At 42.2% G+C, this 19,332-nt stretch overlaps 1 protein-coding gene across 5 annotated transcripts in view; it reads right to left on the bottom strand.

Annotated features, from left to right (window-relative positions):
- Window positions 1-3,168: 3,168 nt before the first annotated feature.
- Window positions 3,169-19,332, bottom strand: part of fzy (cell division cycle 20 protein fzy) — a 30,420-nt gene continuing 14,256 nt past the window's right edge. For all 5 annotated transcript variants that reach the window (XM_076192510.1, XM_076192514.1, XM_076192512.1 and 2 more), the window contains 10 exons: window positions 19,182-19,284; window positions 18,527-18,632; window positions 10,425-10,524; window positions 10,182-10,310; window positions 8,688-8,840; window positions 8,078-8,295; window positions 7,445-7,579; window positions 7,222-7,347; window positions 5,972-6,089; window positions 3,169-4,539 (listed from right to left, as the gene is read on the bottom strand). In XM_076192510.1, the coding sequence (XP_076048625.1) occupies window positions 4,358-4,539; window positions 5,972-6,089; window positions 7,222-7,347; window positions 7,445-7,579; window positions 8,078-8,295; window positions 8,688-8,840; window positions 10,182-10,310; window positions 10,425-10,524; window positions 18,527-18,632; window positions 19,182-19,284 (1,370 nt within the window). In that variant the 3' untranslated portion in view covers window positions 3,169-4,357. The remainder of the gene's footprint in view (window positions 4,540-5,971; window positions 6,090-7,221; window positions 7,348-7,444; window positions 7,580-8,077; window positions 8,296-8,687; window positions 8,841-10,181; window positions 10,311-10,424; window positions 10,525-18,526; window positions 18,633-19,181; window positions 19,285-19,332) is intronic.

Below are 19,332 nucleotides of genomic sequence, written 5' to 3'. Positions count from 1 at the left end.
GATCAAGGAGGAAGTTTGCCATTTTGAGGTCCACACAAATTGCCCAGTTGTGCTTGTGGTATTTAACTACGTCTATAACATTAAAATGGAAAAAAGTGGGGGGTGAGCCAGCTGTTGTTTGCAGACGACACTGCACTTGTAGCAGGATTAGAGAAGGGATTGAGGAAGTTGGTGACAGAGTTTGGGAGAGTGTGTGAAAGAAGAAAGTTGAAGATAAATGTGGGTAAAAGTAAGGTGATAAGATGTACAAGGGGTGAAAGTGGCAGTAATCTGGAAGTGAGCATTAAGGGAGAGCAACTGGAGGCAGTGGATATGTGGTACGAATGTGGCAGGAAAGGGTGAAGTGAAGGTAGAATGTAGATTGAGAGAAGCAAGTAAATGACTTGGTGGATTAAAATGTGTAATGAGGAATAGACATTTAGGAATGGAGGCTAAGAGGAGATTGTATGAAGGAGTGATCATGCCAACAGCACTTTATGGAGCAGAAACATGGAACATTAGAGAGGAAGAGAGGAGTTTGAATGCGTTTGAGATGAGGTCTCTGAGAAGTATGATGGGGGTTACTAGGCTGGATAGAGTGAGAAATGAGAGGTGAGGAGAACAGGGGTGGTAAGGGAGTTGGGAGATAGGGTGAATGAAAGAGTATTGGGATGGTTTGGACACATGGAAAGAATGAGTGAAGAAAGAATAGTAAAAGAGGTATGGAAGGCAGATGTAGAGGGAGTGAACATGAGGGGACATCCTAGGATGAGATGGATGGATGTGGTACAAAGGGCTTTGGGGAAGAGGGGAATGTCTGTTGAGGAAGGACGGGAGAGGACAGAAGACAGGGATGAATGGAGAATGGTTGTATATGGATGATGTTGTGATGCATGAGGTGGAATGGGTGGGGGGATGGGGGATGAGGTAGTATGTGTGAGAAAAATATGACGCAACCCAAAGGGATTTCTCCCCATCTCCTTTTCTGCATGAGGGGACGGAGATGAGGGAGTCACCGATTTAATGAAGCGGCCTTGCTGTGGATGTGCTGTGTCTTGTGGACAAGATGCAGGGATGACCTGTCATCCAGGAAGTGCCAAGATAAGAGGGAGGGTGGAGGGGAGCATGGTATATTTAGGGATGAAATGGGTGGGGATGGTTTTAATGCCTTTTTCTTTTTGGCTACCTCCCTTGTAAGGGGGAAAAAGCCTTGGTATAAGTATGTACGCTCCGCTCGTAAACACACATAATGACCTACTGGAACATCTGCATGGACATCGCCATTATATAGTAGAACACTGTTCAGGCTGCACTTAGAACTATCTGGAAAGTAATCTCTAATCATTTGGATGGAATCCTTAATTCCTGGAGAAGATTAGAGATATTATGGCAATAAACAAACTTATCCTCCTTTTTTAAAAAATCCACAAAAAATTGTTCCTGATTTCAGAAGTATGAAACTTTGGTGGCTTGATTCAGTAGAGCTTTTTCTTGCAACCTAGAGGCTAACATTTCTGCTGCATTTTTGGAGAGACCCAAATCACACACAAGGTCATTCAGCTCTGGATGGCTAAACTTCTGAGTTGATGATTGATGTAGCATAAGAAGGATCATCAGAATCTGCCAGTATTTCTTGAGTTTCACCGTCAGTCATGCATTTCTTCAGTATCCTTTTCTTCAGATGGAGACAACCCATTAAAAACTGGAATTGGTAGCTCATCAGAGTGCAGAGTAGGTCAAATCGCTGAGGGGATACTATACTCGGTGCATCGAAAACTTTATTTTATGATTTTATAATGTTGCCACATATAATTATATTATAATTTTTTGTCACACACCACCACTGAGGTATAAATCAAAGCAATGTTTTCTATACAAAGGTTTCGTTTCCTCGATTCGTGGACATGGCATATGTGCGGGAGAGAGCGACGTTGCCACTCTATCCCTTCTCTGGCCACGCCCCCACACTGCATTCAGAAAACATTGCATCCACACGCACGTTCTCGCCATGGATATATATATATATATACAGAGAGAGAGAGAGAGAGAGAGAGAGAGAGAGAGAGAGAGAGAGAGAGAGAGAGAGAGAGGGCGGGCGAGCCGTGTTATCTGTTGAGATGTGGCAATACCGGGAAATTCCCTAACCCCGCCTTAGTGGCCAGTTCTCGTTGCGTCTACTATAGGATAAGTGATTTCATGTCTTTTTTTCTTGCCAACCCCTTTTGTATTGATCAGACAAAAATAGTAGTCAGTTGTGTGGTCCTTTGGTTCCCGCCAGGTCATGGGAATTCTGAAAGGTAAGCCCTTACTTTTCCCTTTTGTCCAGTCACGCGGCGCTATTTCTTCACAGTTATGACACATAGTATATGGGGCCCATTTTTTGCCTTGTTCACCAAGAATAAGTCCAAAGTACACTTTATAGGTTAACTTCACAAACAATATTATATTGCACATGAGGCATCCACAAATATAGCAGAAAGCATCAGGTTTGTTCACACATTGATGTCTCCTTGTAGCCATGATCAAATCTGAAAGAAAAAACTATATCCCTACTGATACCATAAATACGTAATTTATTTGTCCGCAAAAGGCTAAGGTGTATTCCCTCAAATTACATGAAAACTAGAGGATACAGAACAAAATAGTTTCCATATTTGAAATCAGGTCAAAAATAGTACAAAATAGCAAAGAAATCTCATGCAACTGAGATTAAAAACAAATAAAATGTTCTGTATTATCAAATTATGTGACTCCAGATAGTCAATTTGTATCTGTGACCATGTATGTCCACAATGGAGGGTGATATTTAACCCCTTCAATACGAGCCAAAATCTCGCGGGCAGCATTAGCTGCCAGACGTGCAATGTTGCGTCATAATACTCGCATTATAAAAAATAAAGTCACCGCTGTATTAATCGTTTTCTCTTTCACCCGTGAATTTTGATAACCATAGAAAATATGATGAAACCAGTTTAGAGTATGGGGGTCACACAGGTACAACTACAAAAAATATAATCAAGACGCCGAGGTCGGCATCCTCACGTACCCACTTAATCCTCATGACGCCTACGTAGGCGTCACCATATGGAAGGGGTTAAGGTGACAAGTGATATTGAGAGGAAGAAATCCCTGAGCAAGAAAGCAGCTTATCAATGATTAATTCATAAAAAAGGGCAATGAAAAGCTTAATGAAATAAAATATCAACAATTTATTTGGACAAAAGACCTTTTATTTTGTGTAGTAAAATATTGACTTAAACACAGCTTTGGACATTGTTAGTTTTGACCAATCATACATCACCCAGCTCTTACTTTCACATGTTGCCAATTCTGCCTATCTCTCTATATAGCAAAAGGATTCTTTCCCCCTTATAAGGCAAGCCAAGGCATGAACCCACCCCCACCCATGTCACCCAATCATTTCCCTCTTATCTTACCTCCTTGTGGATGAAGAGTCATCCATCCCCCCACCCACTGCTCGAGTCAGAGGTAGTGCAACAAGGCACAGCACAGCCAGAGCAACACCAACTGTTTCATTTACACAATGAGCCTCCCTCATCATCCCATTAAGTTTACTCCATCCACATCTGCCTGCCACACTATTTTTGCTAGTTTTTCCACGTGTCCAAACCATCACAGTACTTTGATCAGCCCTATATGCAAAGTTCCCTTTCCATCCCCACTCTCCTCCTCACCTCATTCTCACAATATCCATCCTCAATTACATACATACATATTCCAAAGGCTTTTTCCCCCCTTATAAGGGAGGTAGCATAAAACAAAGGCATAAAAACCACTCCCACCCATTCCATCCCTATCACACTCCACTCCTCTCCACCCTCTTCCCTCCATCTTATCTTGGCACTTCCTGGATGACAGGTCATCCCTGCAAATCGCCCGCTGCCCTGGGTCAGAAACAGTCAAGACACAGCACATCCACAGCAAGGCCGCTTCATTAAATCGGCGACCCCCCTCTCCGTCCCCTCATGTAGAAAAGGAGAAGACAGGGAGAAATCCCTTCGGGCTGCATCAAATTATTTCTCACACACTCCCTCACCCCCCACCCACTCCCCCTCATGCATCACAGCATCATCCATACACAACCCTTCTCCATTCACTCCTATCTTCTGTCGTCTCCTGTCCTTCCTCAACAGACATTCCCATCTTTCCCAAAGCCCCTTTTACCCCATCCATCCATCTCATCCTAGGTCGCCTCCTAATGTTCACTCCTTCCACCTCTTACTTCCACACCTTTTACTAGTCTTTCCTCAATTACACATCTAAAATATTAAATAATATTTACTCAAGAGAGTTAGGGTAAAGCAAGATAAAAGTGAAAAAGTTTACAATACACAACATATAATCATATTCAAGCAAATCAACGGATAGTACGGGCCAGCATGGAAACCGGGTGGCTTTTGCCTTGGTTGTTTGTATTCTTCTTTTTCTCTTTATCCACTGCCCAACATTTCCACAATCTAATAGTTTCATCTGCTGCAGCACTAACCAATGTTTGGCCATCTGGCGAAGAACACATTTCCAAAACACGACCACTGTGCCCTGCAGGAGAGTGTCACATTAGAAGGAATACAAAAAACAATACCAGTTTATATTTCTAAATATAGAATATATTTCAACTTGTGTTAGCCTGGCATGCTCATACATACATATACCAAAGGCTCCCCTTTACAAGGGAGGTAGCCAAAAAACAAAGGCACAAAATCCACTCTCACCAATTACATCCCCACATACTCCACTCCCATTCACCCTCCTCCCTCTTATCTTATCTTGGCTCCTCCTGGATGACGGGTCATCCCTACATCTTGCCCACTGCCCTGGGTCAGAAGCAGTGTTCCAAGACACAGCACACCCACAACAAGGTCACTTAATAAATTGGCGACCCCCTCTCCATCCCTTCATGCAGAAATGGAAAAGACAGGGAGAAATCCCTTTTGGCAGCATCAATTTATTTTTCACACATACTCCCTCAACCCCCATCCCCCACTCAATCCCTTTCATGTATTACAGCATCTTCCGTACACAAATATTCTCCATTCACCCCTATCTTCTGTCTTCTCCCATCCTTCCTTAACAGACAATGCCCCTTTTACCCAATCCATCCATCTCATTCTTGGTCGCCCCTCATGTTCACTCCTTCTACCTCTGCCTTCCACACCTTTTACTAGTCTTTCTTCGCTCATTCTTTCCATATATCTAAACCATCCCAATACTCTTTCATCAACTCTATCTCCCATTCTCCTCCTTACCTCCTTGTTTCTCACTCTATCCGGCCTAGTAACCCCTACCATATTACCAGGCACCTCATCTCAAACACATTCAAACTACTCCTCTCTTACGGTCCCTGTTTCTGCCCCCATACAGTGCTGTCAACACAATCACTCCTTCATACAATACCCTCTTACACTTTTTAATTCCCCAAGACATTTACTTGCTTCTCTCAATATACATTCTACCTACACTTCCAGTCCTCCTTTCCATGCTCAACAATATATAAACACTCCCTATCTTCTTTCATTTTTCAATAGTATGGCCCTAGAATAATGGAATGAACTTAAATACAGGGTGAAATATAAACTTAGACACTTGATGTGAAAAGGTTAAGTGGAAAAAAAAGACAAGAAATTAAAATGCAGAAATGCAAAAGATCAATCCTTGTGTTAAAGACACAGTTGTTATAAAATTAAACTGTTATAATAGGGAAACCATGCCTAATAGACAAATTCCGAAAATATATGTGGATTTTGCATTAAAAAAAACACCACTTAGTTCATCTATTTTAGTTTTAAAGACAAAAAAAAATAATAATAATAATAATAATAAATAAATAAATAAATAAATAAAAAATCAATTGACCACTACAATTGGAGAGTAAGACATCACTGACCATAGCTCCCTCCATGTATATAATAATTAGGGAAAGGAACACCCACTATCTGAGGGTGGGTTGATACAAGCAACTAAATTAATTTACCTGTGAGATCTGCTACTTTTGCCATGACAGGATATTTCCATATGGTAATTTGATTGTTTGAGAAACCATGACCACTTGCCAGTTCCTTGTAATGAGATGACCAAACAATAGAAGATACCTGAAGAAGAATTTAAAGTATCTGTACAATGGAAAATGTATTACACAGATATTATGAGGTACTGAGAATACAAAGTGAATGTGCCAAATCCTTTCCAGAGTCTATGTACCATGAGGAGGAATGGGCGGGGCAGTGGGGGGTGGGGTAGTATGTGTGAGTAAATTTTGACGCAGCCCGAAGGGATTTCTCCCCGTCCTCTCCTTATATGCAAGGGGGGACGGAGAGGGGGGGTTGCCGATTAAATGAAGCGGCCTTGCTGTGGATGTGCTGTGTCTTGCGACACTGCTTCTGACCCAGGGCGGTGGGCAAGGTGCAGGGATGACCCGTCATCCAGGAGGTGCTCAGATGAGAGGGAGGGTGGGAGGGGTGTGGAGTGTATTTAGGGATGAAATGGGTGGGAGTGTTTTTGTGCCTTTCCCTTTTTGGCTACCTCCCTTGAAAGGGGGAAAAAGCCTTGGTATATGTATGTACCAAAAGGCCTTTCCCCCCCTTATGTGGAAGGTAGCCAGCCAAGGCTATCCCCACCTACTTGTTTCACTTTTATCTTATCTCCTTGAGGATGAAGGGCCACTCTTGCCCCCCCACCCCCCCAACTGCCCGTTTCATTTACATGGTGACCCTCCCTCCTCATGTATGAATAAAAGATGAGGAGATCCCTTTGGGCCACATCAATTTATCATCCACTCATAACATCTCCACTTCCTATCTCTTGCCCTCTTCCTCCACAACTCAACAGACATTCCCCTTTTACCTAAGACCCCTTCACCCCACTGATCTCATTCTTGGTCTTCCCTTTAAGTTCATGCAATCCGCCTTTGCTTTCCACACTCTTTTTGCTAGTCTTTCTTCACTTGTTCTTTGCGTGTGCCCAAACCATCCCAGTATTCTTTCGTCAACCCTATATGCCAACTCCCATCCCACCCCTGCTCTCCTCCTCACCTCATCTCTTAGTCCATTCTTGTAAGCAGTAACCCCCACCATACTTCCTACATTTAGATTTCTCCTTTCTGCCTCTCTCATATTCAAAATCTCCAACACCAAACAATGTTGTAGGCACAATCACCCCTTCATATATTCTTCTGTTTGTATTCATCCTCATGACATTAAACAGAATCTATCTACTGGTATTCACCTGTGAATTTGTGGACACTTCCTTTAGACAGGAACCAGTTGAACAATTCCAGAGGCGAAGAGTTCTGTCTGCTGTTCCTCCTCCTGTTGCAAGTAGGTTGTTCTGCCATGGGCACCATGCCAGAGCCTGCATACCAGTCATTGAGAACAGAGATCAGACATTATCATTCAAACCATATTATGGAGAAGTCAACATTACCAAATAACTAATTGAGATGTTTTACCTTAACTGCTGCTTGATGCTGTGTGAGGGTGTGTGTTGGGGTAGCGCTGCCGTTCTCCCAGATGTTCAAAATATTGTCATTACCACCAGATGCTAAATGCCTCCCATCCGGGGACCATTTAAGTCCACAGACTTCCTAAAATAACAAACAAGGAGCAATTATCCTATTAAACATCCATGGGATAGTATAATGAAGAATACAGATTCTATTCTACATACCAAGGGTTTCTTTCCCCCTCACCAGGGAGGTAGCCAAGTCAAAAGGTTACCACTCCCACCCACCACACTCCCCCCTCCCCCCCTCATCTTAGCTCCTCATGGAGGGTGAAAGATCCCTGTATCTCACCCACTGCCCTGGGTCAGAAGCAACTTCAGGGCACAGCACCTCCAAGCAAGGCCACTTCACTTAATCGGCGAACACCCAAGCCCTCATGCACAAAAAGAAAAAAAGAACTTTGGACTGCATCAAAAACTTGTTCACTCATAACCACTCCTTAACTACCCCCAACCCCCACCCCTCCCTTCATTGTATCACAGTATCATCTATACATACATATACCAAAGGGTACTCGTGTATCATTTAGTAACTTAAGAAACTTTGATTATCTATTTCCTTACTCAATCCTAAACAAACCTGTGAGTGGCTGGCAAGAGTTGCAGTTAAATGCTGAGCAACTCTGACATCATGGTGGAAAATGTTCCCAGAGCGTGAGCCAGAGGAAAGGATGTAGTTGTTCCAGGAGAGAGACACCACTCGACCATCATGACCTTCCATTGTCCTTATCAATTTTTGCTGACTTACATCCCACAACTGGGTGGCCCCTGTGCTTAGTCCTATTGCCAATACATTTCCTGAAAAATTGCAACATGAATTATTATTTGCCATGAACAAAACATAAAACCAAATAAAAAAGCATCCCTTTCCTCTACACTTTTCTCACTACCAGGCCCATATGCATTGACAAAGACCTACACCTCCCATCCCAGTCTCACCTTGATCCATATTAACCTGAAGACAGTACTACATGATATATATAATCAGTAGTGGGATTCAGCTGGTTCTTTTCGGTTCATACGAACCTGTTCTTGGAATTTTGTGAGTTCTGCCAACCAGTTATTAAAAATTGGCTTATACAGGCTATACTAAGTGATATCTGCATTCTACTGTCACAGTGAGAACCTGTTGCTAAATTTTTTTAATCCCACCACTGTATATATGAATAAACAAACATCATAAAACCAACCTTCTTTTACCCACGAAAGGCAGCCCACATACTCAGTCTCCTCATACTGTGATAAAGGTGTAATCTGCCCATTCCCACCATTCCATATGTAAACCATATTGGTCAAAGCTACTCCCAAGTGATTATTTGCACTCCAGTCCAATTGATGAAGATCTGAAAAAGGCACAACAAGCAACTATAGACTACTTTTACCTTATTTAGTAGTGAGAAGAATGTAGAAGGGAGGTTTTTGGATAGACTTAAACAAGTGCATAGAGGGTTTAGGGAGAAATGTCAATGTAGTGATATTGGGAGATCTTAATGCTAGGGTAGGAAATGAACCAATAGATGTAGTAGTTGGGAAGCGTGGAGTTTCAAGAAAAAATTGTAGTGGAGAGTTGATGGTAGAGATGTGTCTAGAGAGTTGTGATACTAAATACAGTGTTTAGGAAGAAAGTGAAGCATAAGTACACATGGGAGAGGGTGGTGGATGGAAGGGTGGTAGATAGAGCATTAATGGACTATATAGTGGTAACCAGAAGAGCAGGAAGATTTTTGGATGTATGTGTTCTAAGGGGAGAGACTGGGGAATATCAATAAGTTGAGTGTGGAGGATAGATGGAGAAAGAGGAAACGACAGAAAGTAGGGGGTGCTTAGAGTAAACTGCTTAATGAGAAAGAAAAAGAGTGCAAGAAGCAGCTGAAAGAAGTGGGAGGGAGTGAAGGTTAGATTAGAAGTATAAGTGAAGAAGGAATGGAGATGGTTCAAGGAGGGAGTCACAAGGTGTACAAAGTTGGTGTGTGGAACAAGGAGGGAGGTAATACAAAGAAGAGTTGGAGTGGTGGAATGATGAAGCAAAGAATGTTGTAGAAAAGAAGAAACGAGCATTCACAGATAGGTTACAAAATAGGATGAGTCATATGAGAGATACAGTGAAAGGAGAAGATAAGTAATAAAGTATGAGATAAAGGAGGCAATGAGGAGAGCAAATGTGAAATAAGCTAAGTGTATGACAAAAAAAAATTAAAGTAATAAAAAGACATTTTGGAAGGAAATTAAGAGAGGAAGAGGAGGCGAATCAAGCAGAGAAAAAAAGGTAAAAGATGCAGGTGGAGAGATGATAATGGAAGAGACAGCAGTAAGAGAAAAATGGGCAGAGTATTTTACGGAGTTGCTGAATGTGGAGGACAGGGAGGGAAAGGTAGTTGTAGTGTGAGACGCTAAGAAAATGACAGTGACATGTGAAGAAAATGGAGGAGAAATGAGAAAAGATGAGGTGAAGCGGTTATTAAAATACTGATAGCAGCTAAGGCACCTGTGTTGGATGGGTGTCATGTGAAGTGTCTATAAAAGGAAGGTACAGTGATGGTGGACTGGATTTCTATAAAAGTTGCCATAGATCATTTTTACATTGTCTACAAATTACAGAAAAAAGACGCGTCTAGCTCAATTATCTTAATATACATGAAACACCCTTAGGCATATCTCAAGTGACCCTGTTATACAGTACTTACAATAGTCATCCATAAGCTCTGGGGCATCCAAGACTTTCTCAGGTACAGAAGGAATATGACGTGTACATGAAGCCTTAGCAACAGTGGGCTTTCCAGCACTGTACATTACTTTCAGGTTATTTAAGTGTCCTGTATATGAAAAAATATATAAAATAAATAAAACAAAATAAGACATGGTCTTAATGCTCCAATTATTCAGGTTCTTGCCTTTCAAGTGAAATATGTACAAAGTATACTACTTGCCTTCCTTTGCTTGTGGAGCTTTGCTCTTGAAGGAGAGCACCCGAGATTCTGGTGGCTGACCATCATTTAAATTTTCAGACATTTTTTCCTTGTATTCTTTCTGTAAATAAAAATTCTTTATGTTACCTTTGTTTATGAAATCTTGCCTTTAATAAATATGAAAACCAGATGCCACCACAACACAAAAGACACTGCCCCACACTAACAATCCCAACAAACTGTAGTTCTTCCCTGGGAGCTGTAGGTCTCCTGCAATTCCTGTGGTAACAGATTGATTGAAAGCCAGCTTTTATGGGCAATATAGTACTTCCTACCTCAGATCCATTCCACACTGAAGACATACATATACCAACAGTTTTTTTCCCCCTTACACAGGGGATAGCCAAAAAGAAAAAGGCATAAAAACCACTCCCACCCACTCCATCCCCTACATATTCCACTCCCCTCCACCCTCCTTCTTATCTTGGCACCTCCTCGATGACGGGTCATCCCTGCATCCTGTCCACTGCCCTGGGTCAGAGGCAGTGTCGCAAGACACAGCACATCCACAGCAAGGCCGCTTCATTAACTTGGCGACCCCCTCTCCGTCCCCCCCCCCCCATGCAGAAAATGAGAAGACAGGGAGAAATCCCTTCGGGCTGCATCATATTTTCTCATACATACTTCCTCACCCCCCACCCATGCTGTGATGCATGAGGAGGACCTCATGCATCACAGCATCATCCACACACAACCCCTCTCCATTCACCTCTATCTTCTGTCCTTTCCCGTCCTTCCTCAACAGACATTCCTCTCTTTTGTAATGCCCCTTTCACCCCATCCATCCATCTCATCCTAGGACGCCCCCTCATATTCACTCCCACTTCTGTCTTTCACACCCCTTTTACTTATCTTTCTTCACTCATTCTTTCCATGTGTCCAAACCATCCTAATACTCTTTCATCACCCCTATCTCCCACCTCCCTTTCCACCCCTGTTCTCCTCCTCACCTCCTCATTTCTCACTCTATCTAGCCTAGTAACCCCTATCATACTTCTCATACATTTCATCTCAAACACAATTTTAAGAAAAAACTGGATGTGGCGAGATACGAAAAGGGGTCACTACGAACATAGCTCTCGTCCCGTAAAATACAACTAGGAAAATACTTTCAAACTCCTTCTCTCTTCCTCTTATGTTCCATGTTTCTGCCCCGTACAGAGCCGTTGGCACAATCACTCCTTCATATAACCTCCTCTTATTATCCATTCCCAGATGTCTATTTCTCATGACACTTTTTAATCCACCAAGGCATTTACTCGCTTCTCTCAATCTACACTCTACCTCCACCCCCTCTCCTTCCTTTCCTGCCACATTCACACCCAAGTATCTAAAACTATCCACTTCCTCCAGTCTCTCACCCTTTATGCTCACTTCCAGCATCCTGTCACTCTCTCCCCTTGTACATCTCATCATCTTACTTTTACCCACATTTATCTTCAGCTTCCTTCTTTCACACACCTTCTCAAACTCTGTCACTAACTTCCTCAATCCCTCCTCTGATCCTGCTACAAGCGGTGTCGTCAGCAAACAACAACAGGCTTATTTCCCACTTTTCTCCTTTTCCTTTAATCATCTTCAACCCCTGACCCACTACACTTGCATTCACCTCTCACACCACCCCATCCATGTAAAGATTGAACAGCCAGGGCAACATAACATATCCCTGACGAAGTCCCAACTTTACCTCAAACCACTCACTCTCTCCATTTCTAATCCTTACACAAGCTCTAATACTCTCGTAAAATCTCTTGACTGCTCTTAACAGCTTTCCTCCTATCCCATATATCTGCTGTACCTCCTACAGTGCCTTGCTGTCTACCCTGTCGTAAGCCTTTTCCAGATCCATAAAAGCCCAAAAAACATCCTTACCTTTTCATATGGCTTTCTCACATATCTGTCTTACCACAAAAATCTAATCTACACAACCCCTACCTGTCCTAAAACCACACTGTTCCTCACCAATTACTCCCTCTGTTCCTCTCCTAATCCTCTCAATCAAGACCCTCCCATAAGCCTTCCCAACTACACTCAAGCTGATCCCTCTGAAACTACTACTCACACTTCTCCCCCTTTCCCTTGTAAAGCAGAACTATACAGGCACTCCTGCAGTCCTCTGGCACTCTACCCTCTCTTAAACAAACGTTAAATAACCTCACCAGCCAGTCCACCATAACTGTACCTTCTTTCTTCAGACATTCTGCAGGGCATCCATCCAACCCAGGTGTCTTACCTGCTTTCATTATCTTGAACAGCTGATTTCACCTCATCCTTCCCTATTTCTCCTCCATTTTCCTCAATCACTCATTTTCTTAGTGATTCCCACTGCAACTATCTTTCCCTCCCTATCCTCCTTCACATTTAGCAACTCCCTAAAATACTCTGCCCACCTTCCCCTCACTGCCTTCTCTTCCATTATCTCTCCATCTGCACCTTTTACCTTTTCTTCTCTACTTGATTCACCTCCTCTTCCTCTTTTAATTTCTTTCCAAAACATCTTTTTATTACTTTCAAAATTTTCTGTCATACTCTTACCCCATTTCACATCTGTTCTCCTCTTTGCTTCCTTTATCTTATGCTTAACTTCCCTTCTCTTTACTTTGTACCTCTCATACGATTCCCTCGTCCTAATTTGTAGCCAATCTATGAATGCCTGCTTCTTCTCTTCTACACCCTTCTTTGCTTCCTCATCCCACCACTCATTACCCTTCCTTCTATTTCCTCCCGTCCTTGTTCCACACACCATCTTTGCAACTTTATGACTCCCTCCCTGAACCATCCCCATTCCTCCTCCCCTCTGGGTTCTACTCTATCCTTCACTCCCTCCCACTCCTCTCTCAGTTTCTTATACTCATTCTCCTTTTCTTTCTCATTTAAGCAGATCACTCTAAGTACCTCCCTACCTTCTGCCCATTTCCTCTTTCTCCACTCTCAATTTACCTTCCACCAGAAAATGATCTGATATTCCCCCACTCTCTCCCTTAGAACATGTACATCCTTAACTCTTCCTACTATACTCCTGGTCACCATTATATAGTCCATTAAATCTCTATCTGCCACCCATCCATCCACCACCCTCTCCCATGTGTACTTATGCTTGACTTTCTTCCTAAACACTGTATTTGCTATCATCAACTCTCTTTCAAGACACATCTCCATCAATTCTCCACTACAATTTTTACCTGGAACTCCATACTTCCCAATCACTCCATCTATTGCTTTGTTTCCAACCCTAGCATTAAGGTCTCCCAATACAACTGCATTGACATTTCTCCCTAATCCCTATATGCACTCACTTATATCTACCCAAAAAGCCTCCTTTTCCTCTGCGCTCTTCTCACTACCAGGCCCATACACACTTACAAAAACCTACATCTCCCTTCCCAGCTTCACCTTCATCCACATCAACCTTGATGAAACCTCCTTCCACTCCACTAAACACTTACTTATCTCTTCACTTACTAGCATAGCCACCCCTTCTCTCTCTCATCCTCTCTTCACTCCTGAGTACCTCCCAGCTACACTCCCAAACTCACACTCACCCCTCCATTTCATTTTAGTTTCACTCAAAGCCAGCACATCCACCTTTCTTCTCACAAACATACTGCCTATCTCTTCCCTTTTACTCTCATCTGTACCACATCCACACACATTAAAAGACCCAAACCTTAGGGTACTGGTTGGAAAACTCCCAGACCCTCTTATGTCTTTACTTTTTTTAGGAATGTCCCCTTTGGGGCTACAGGTAGCAGCACTCCTAATCCCATCCCCCGTCCCATTTTTTGTCACCTCTTATGACTCAAGTGGAAAGACTTGGTGGTAACATTCTCTTCCCCCACCACAGGGTACGCAAAAAAAGGAAACAAATATTCAGAGAAATGGTACAGGACAGTAACAAGGTGTTGGGGGACAGCATAACGGAGGTACAGTCATAGTATAAAAGTGTCATAATTTCTCTATGAGCAGAGTTTTCCTCTATCACAGACAAAATGATGTGTGGCTCTGGTCCGTAGGGGTGCCCCATATAGACCCTAAAGTATCAACTGCATGCTACTTTGCCACAATAACATGCAGCCAATACCCCAGACAAGGTACTGCTCTGTATAAATGACAAACAATACATTTCTACAGTGAGCACTAGACCTCTAGGTTTCATTATGAAAACTTGAGGGAAAACAAGGCTAAGAACTATTACAATATCTCACAATGCATATATCCATACTACCAATCTCCTTTTTGTCCTTGCTTGTTCCACACCTATGCACATTCAAAGACCCAGTTAATAAGGTTCTGGTTGGAGTTGTCCTCTCAAATCCTCTTTTGTCTTGACTTGTCACAGGACAAAATTACAATGGGGATGCCTGGTCCTCACAACAACCTTACTCATACACTTGTGATTGTCAAGCCTGGTGGCCCATTACCATTATGACTATGCCTCTCCAGACAGTTTTATCCTCTGCCAACTCTTTCCAGTCCTCTCCTTGTCCTTCCTTATTCCATCTAGGCATATGTACCTGGGTCTCTCACAACAGCCTAATCCTTTAATTTGGCCAACCTCACTGTCTATATACCAATGGCCAATCATTGCACACCAGAAACTTTAGGAATGGAGTACCTCAAGGTTCCATCATATCCTCTACATTTTAATCTATACATGTACAATATACCCACACCCAGAAATATGGATCTCTTCTTACACAGAAAACATAACAATTACATGCACACATTGTAATGCAGACTGAACCACAGAAATACTACAACCATATCTTGACACACTTAACATATGGTTCACTACACTCAAAATAGCCCCAACCAAATCCCCAGCTACACTTCTCACTAACTGGACATCAGAACACAAATACCATGCCTCTTTATCAACAACACCCTCATACCAGACACACCCTAGATTCTTGTTGTAACTAACAATACACCCATGTCATTCAAACATCACATCACAAAGACGAAATGCACACCTAGACTCGATGCACTTAAATCACTTACAGGTACCATTTGGACACAACAAAGAAACTACTATTACATTATACAAACAATATATACACTCAGCATTGAATTGTGTGAACCCCACATGGCTAACCTCACTGAGACACGCCACAACACCCTGCAGACTATGCAGAACAATGCCTTAAAGACAACTACAGGCTGCACAACTACAACACCTACAGACCATCTACACCATAAAACGAAAGTCCTCCAAGTCAAGGATCACCTTGACACACACAAGCACTTGTCACAGCCTCCACACAATACACCCACTACACATGGCAAAACATCCCCACATGCCAAGAAACATCAAAACAACACCCAAATACTCTCTCCTCTTCCTCCATAACCACCAGATACCTGCCTCCAGAGGCATGTCCATAATCATATCACTCATTGCTCCATCAACAGACTGAAAGACAACACACTACTGTATGCCAGACTCCTTGATATCCATCCCTCTAAATCTTCTCTCCCGCACGAGGACAGTCCACCTGGACTGGCTGCAGTGCATCCATTATCCATCCCTTCTAAATTACCAGAGGTAGATAGATGAATGTGTCACAGATATCTGTCCAGGATGTAACACTTTACCCTATACTATTCAATACATAATGGAAGACTAAATTGTAAACAATCATGTATCCCAACAACACATATATTCTATCAGGTGTGTGTGTGTGTGTGTGTGTGTGTGTGTGTGTGTGTGTGTGTGTGTGTGTGAGAGAGAGAGAGAGAGAGAGAGAGAGAGAGAGAGAGAGAGAGAGAGAGAGAGAGAGAGAGAGAGAGAGAGAGAGAGAGAAAGAGAGAGAGAGGTCTTCAAAACTACATTACTTAAAGTGTGAGTTTTCAATCTTAAATTTAATGACATCTCTTGGTAGAGTAGCTTTCAGCACATTTTGGTACCATTTTTGTTTGGTATCTCTTCACTATGATGGGGGTTACTAGGCTAGATAGAGTGAGAAATGAGGAGATGAGGAGGAGAACAGGTGGAAAGGGAGTTGGGAGATAGGGTTGATGAAGGAGTATTAGGATGGTGTGGACACATGGGAAGAATGAGTGAAGGACTAGTAAAAGAGGTATGGAAGGCAGATGTGGAGGGAGTGAACATGAAGGGACGTCCTAGGATGAGATGGATGGATGGGGTGAAGGGGGCTTTGGGGAAGAGGGGAATGTCTGTTGAGGAAGGACGGGAGAGGACAGAAGATAGGGGTGAATGGAGAATGGTTGTATATGGATGATGATGTGATGGGTGGGGGGATGAGGTAGTATGTGTGAGCAAATTTTGACGCAGCCCAAAGGGATTTCTCCCCGTCTTCTCCTTTTCTGCAGGGGGGGGACAGAGAGGGAAGTCACCAATTAAATGAAGTGGCCTTACTGTGGATGTGTTGTGTCCTGCTGCACTGCCTCTGACCCAGGGCAGTGGACAGGGTGCAGGGATGACCCGTCATCCAGGAGGTGCTAAGATGGGAGGGAGGGTGGAAGGGAGTGGAGTGTGTTTGGGGATGGAATGGGTGGGAATGATTTTATGCCTTTTTCTTTTTGGCTACCTCCCTTGTAAGGGGGAAATAGCCTTGGTATATGTATGTATCTCTTCACTCATGACAAAGCATTAGGCATTACTTAAGAGACTAAAATCGCACCTGCACCATATAGTTTCATACAGAACAAAACAAAATGCTAAGACTGAGTGACCATTTGCCATGTTTGGACACAAAGGCAAACATACTGTACATGTAGGCAACACACAAAGTAACTGCACACACACATATCAGCACGATTGTGGGGAAGATGTACAGACTACTGCAGATCAAAGTGGCGTTTCACTATATGGATGAAAAGATGATGAAAAATCTTATCAAAACCCTGATCTGTTCAAGTCTGGAATATGCGTCAGCCTTGTGGTATCCACAGAGTAAAGGATATAAGCAAGATTGAGAGAATACAAAATGCAGCAACCAAACTGGTCCCCAGCCTGGCTGATAAACCATATGAAGAAATACTAAAAGCACTAGGTCTGCCAACTTTGAAAGACTGAAGAGAAAGAGGTGATATGATTACAGTATTCAGGTCATTTAAGAGGATAGATTGCAATGACAGAAGATATCTCCTGATTGAAGATGGGAGGGCTCTAAGAGGTCATGGTAGCAAATTAAGAAAAGCCACATGTCTAACGGATGTGAAGAAATAATTTTCCATATATTTGCATAAATACATGGAATGGTTTATGTGATATTGCCCAAGCTCAAACAATACAAAGTTCAAATCTAAATATGATAATTGGAAATCAAGGATATAGATTAAGTTGGATCTATACACGAATTTGAGGTATGATAAAAAAAAGAGAGGAAGAGAGAGAACAGGTGATGGGACCTGAAGAGCATTGCTCTTTTCCTGTATACTGTATATTACAATTAGGTAAATACAGATGTAAACATACATACACATAGACACATTTGGCACAGGTGTGGCTTTATCGTCTCTTAAATAATGCCTATTCCTTTGTCATGCATGAAGAGATACCACACAAAAATGGTATCAAAATGCTCAGTTACTCTACCAAGAGACATCATAGAATCTAAGATTGGAAATTCACACTTCATGTAACAAATTTGAAAGTAATCTTTATTTTCTCACATGGTTTAAGGGGTTTCAGGGAAAAACCCATTCCAGCAATGGTGTTCCTCAGAGAGACAGGACTGCTCACCAAGATAGCCCAGGGATCATCATCTTCATCATCCCCCTTATAAGGGAGGTAGCCAGCCAAGACATGCACCCACCCCCACCCATTCCAATCCCATTCCCCAACCATTTGTTTCCCACTCATCTTAGCTCCTCATGGATTAAGGGTCATCCTTGCCTCATGCCTAATGCCCTTGGTCAGAAGCAGTGCAGCAAGACACAGTATATCCACAGCAAAGCCAGTTGCTTTATTTAAAACCTTATTACATTATTTCTTTCTAACAAAGGCTTTCAATATTAATTGGAACCTTACTGACAGAAAGAATATCCTTATATGAAGACCCAAATGTATTGTAATTGATAAAGCTGTTTAGACTTACCTGCTGAAAAGATATTTCTTCATCTCCATTATCAAAGGTTGATTCATTACTTGTTAAGAGATGATGCGACCTTTCCAAATCTGTTGTACTTCGATTAGGGATAAATCTGTATAGGTGATTAAACATGTAACTTTATCAACACCAGTTCTGTCTTGCCAATGGGCACACAACTTATAACAGTGCAATATATCCATAACTCTACAAGTCCATGTCTGGAGCAATGTTCCCTCTAACTTTTTGTTGCAAATGTGCGCAGAACTTTGTTTGTGAGCAAACTTAAAGTATGTGCACACACATGTGAGTCACCATATGATCTTTTTAGCAAATACGCAATGGAAGCGCTAGAGTTATTAGGAGAAAAAAAAAAATTATTGGTTTGACAATTGGCAAGTTACCATTTTTCTAGAGAATTTACAAGTTGATGTTTGGGTGGAACTTCTTTATTGAATGGACTTTAATATAATTTGAAAACCCTGTTTGCGCACATTTTTTCTTTATGTACACTAGTTATAAATCATATGCACACACATATGCACAGCTTATAGGGAATGTAGGTCTGGAAATTGGAGCCTGATTGCTCAGAACAAGTAATCCAATTAAATTCTAAGACTGTAATCATTTATGGGAAGACTACAAGTTACGACAAACTACTTACCGATCCGAACAATTATGGGGAGTTGTGGGAGTTTTACGTGGTGTCTTCTGGCCAGGTGCCCGAACAGCAAGTTTGGGCATACGACATGGGGACTTTGTTCTCCCTGCAAGTGATTTGGGTAATCAAGTCAACAACGCTAATCTATATATAA

The sequence above is a fragment of the Oratosquilla oratoria genome, chromosome 11, assembly GCF_046742065.1.
Source record: "Oratosquilla oratoria isolate Oo_2021 chromosome 11, ASM4674206v1, whole genome shotgun sequence".
NCBI classification, from domain to species: Eukaryota; Metazoa; Arthropoda; class Malacostraca; order Stomatopoda; family Squillidae; genus Oratosquilla; species Oratosquilla oratoria.
Note: the sequence above shows the minus strand (reverse complement) of the source record. Positions and strands in the feature narration are given on the sequence as shown.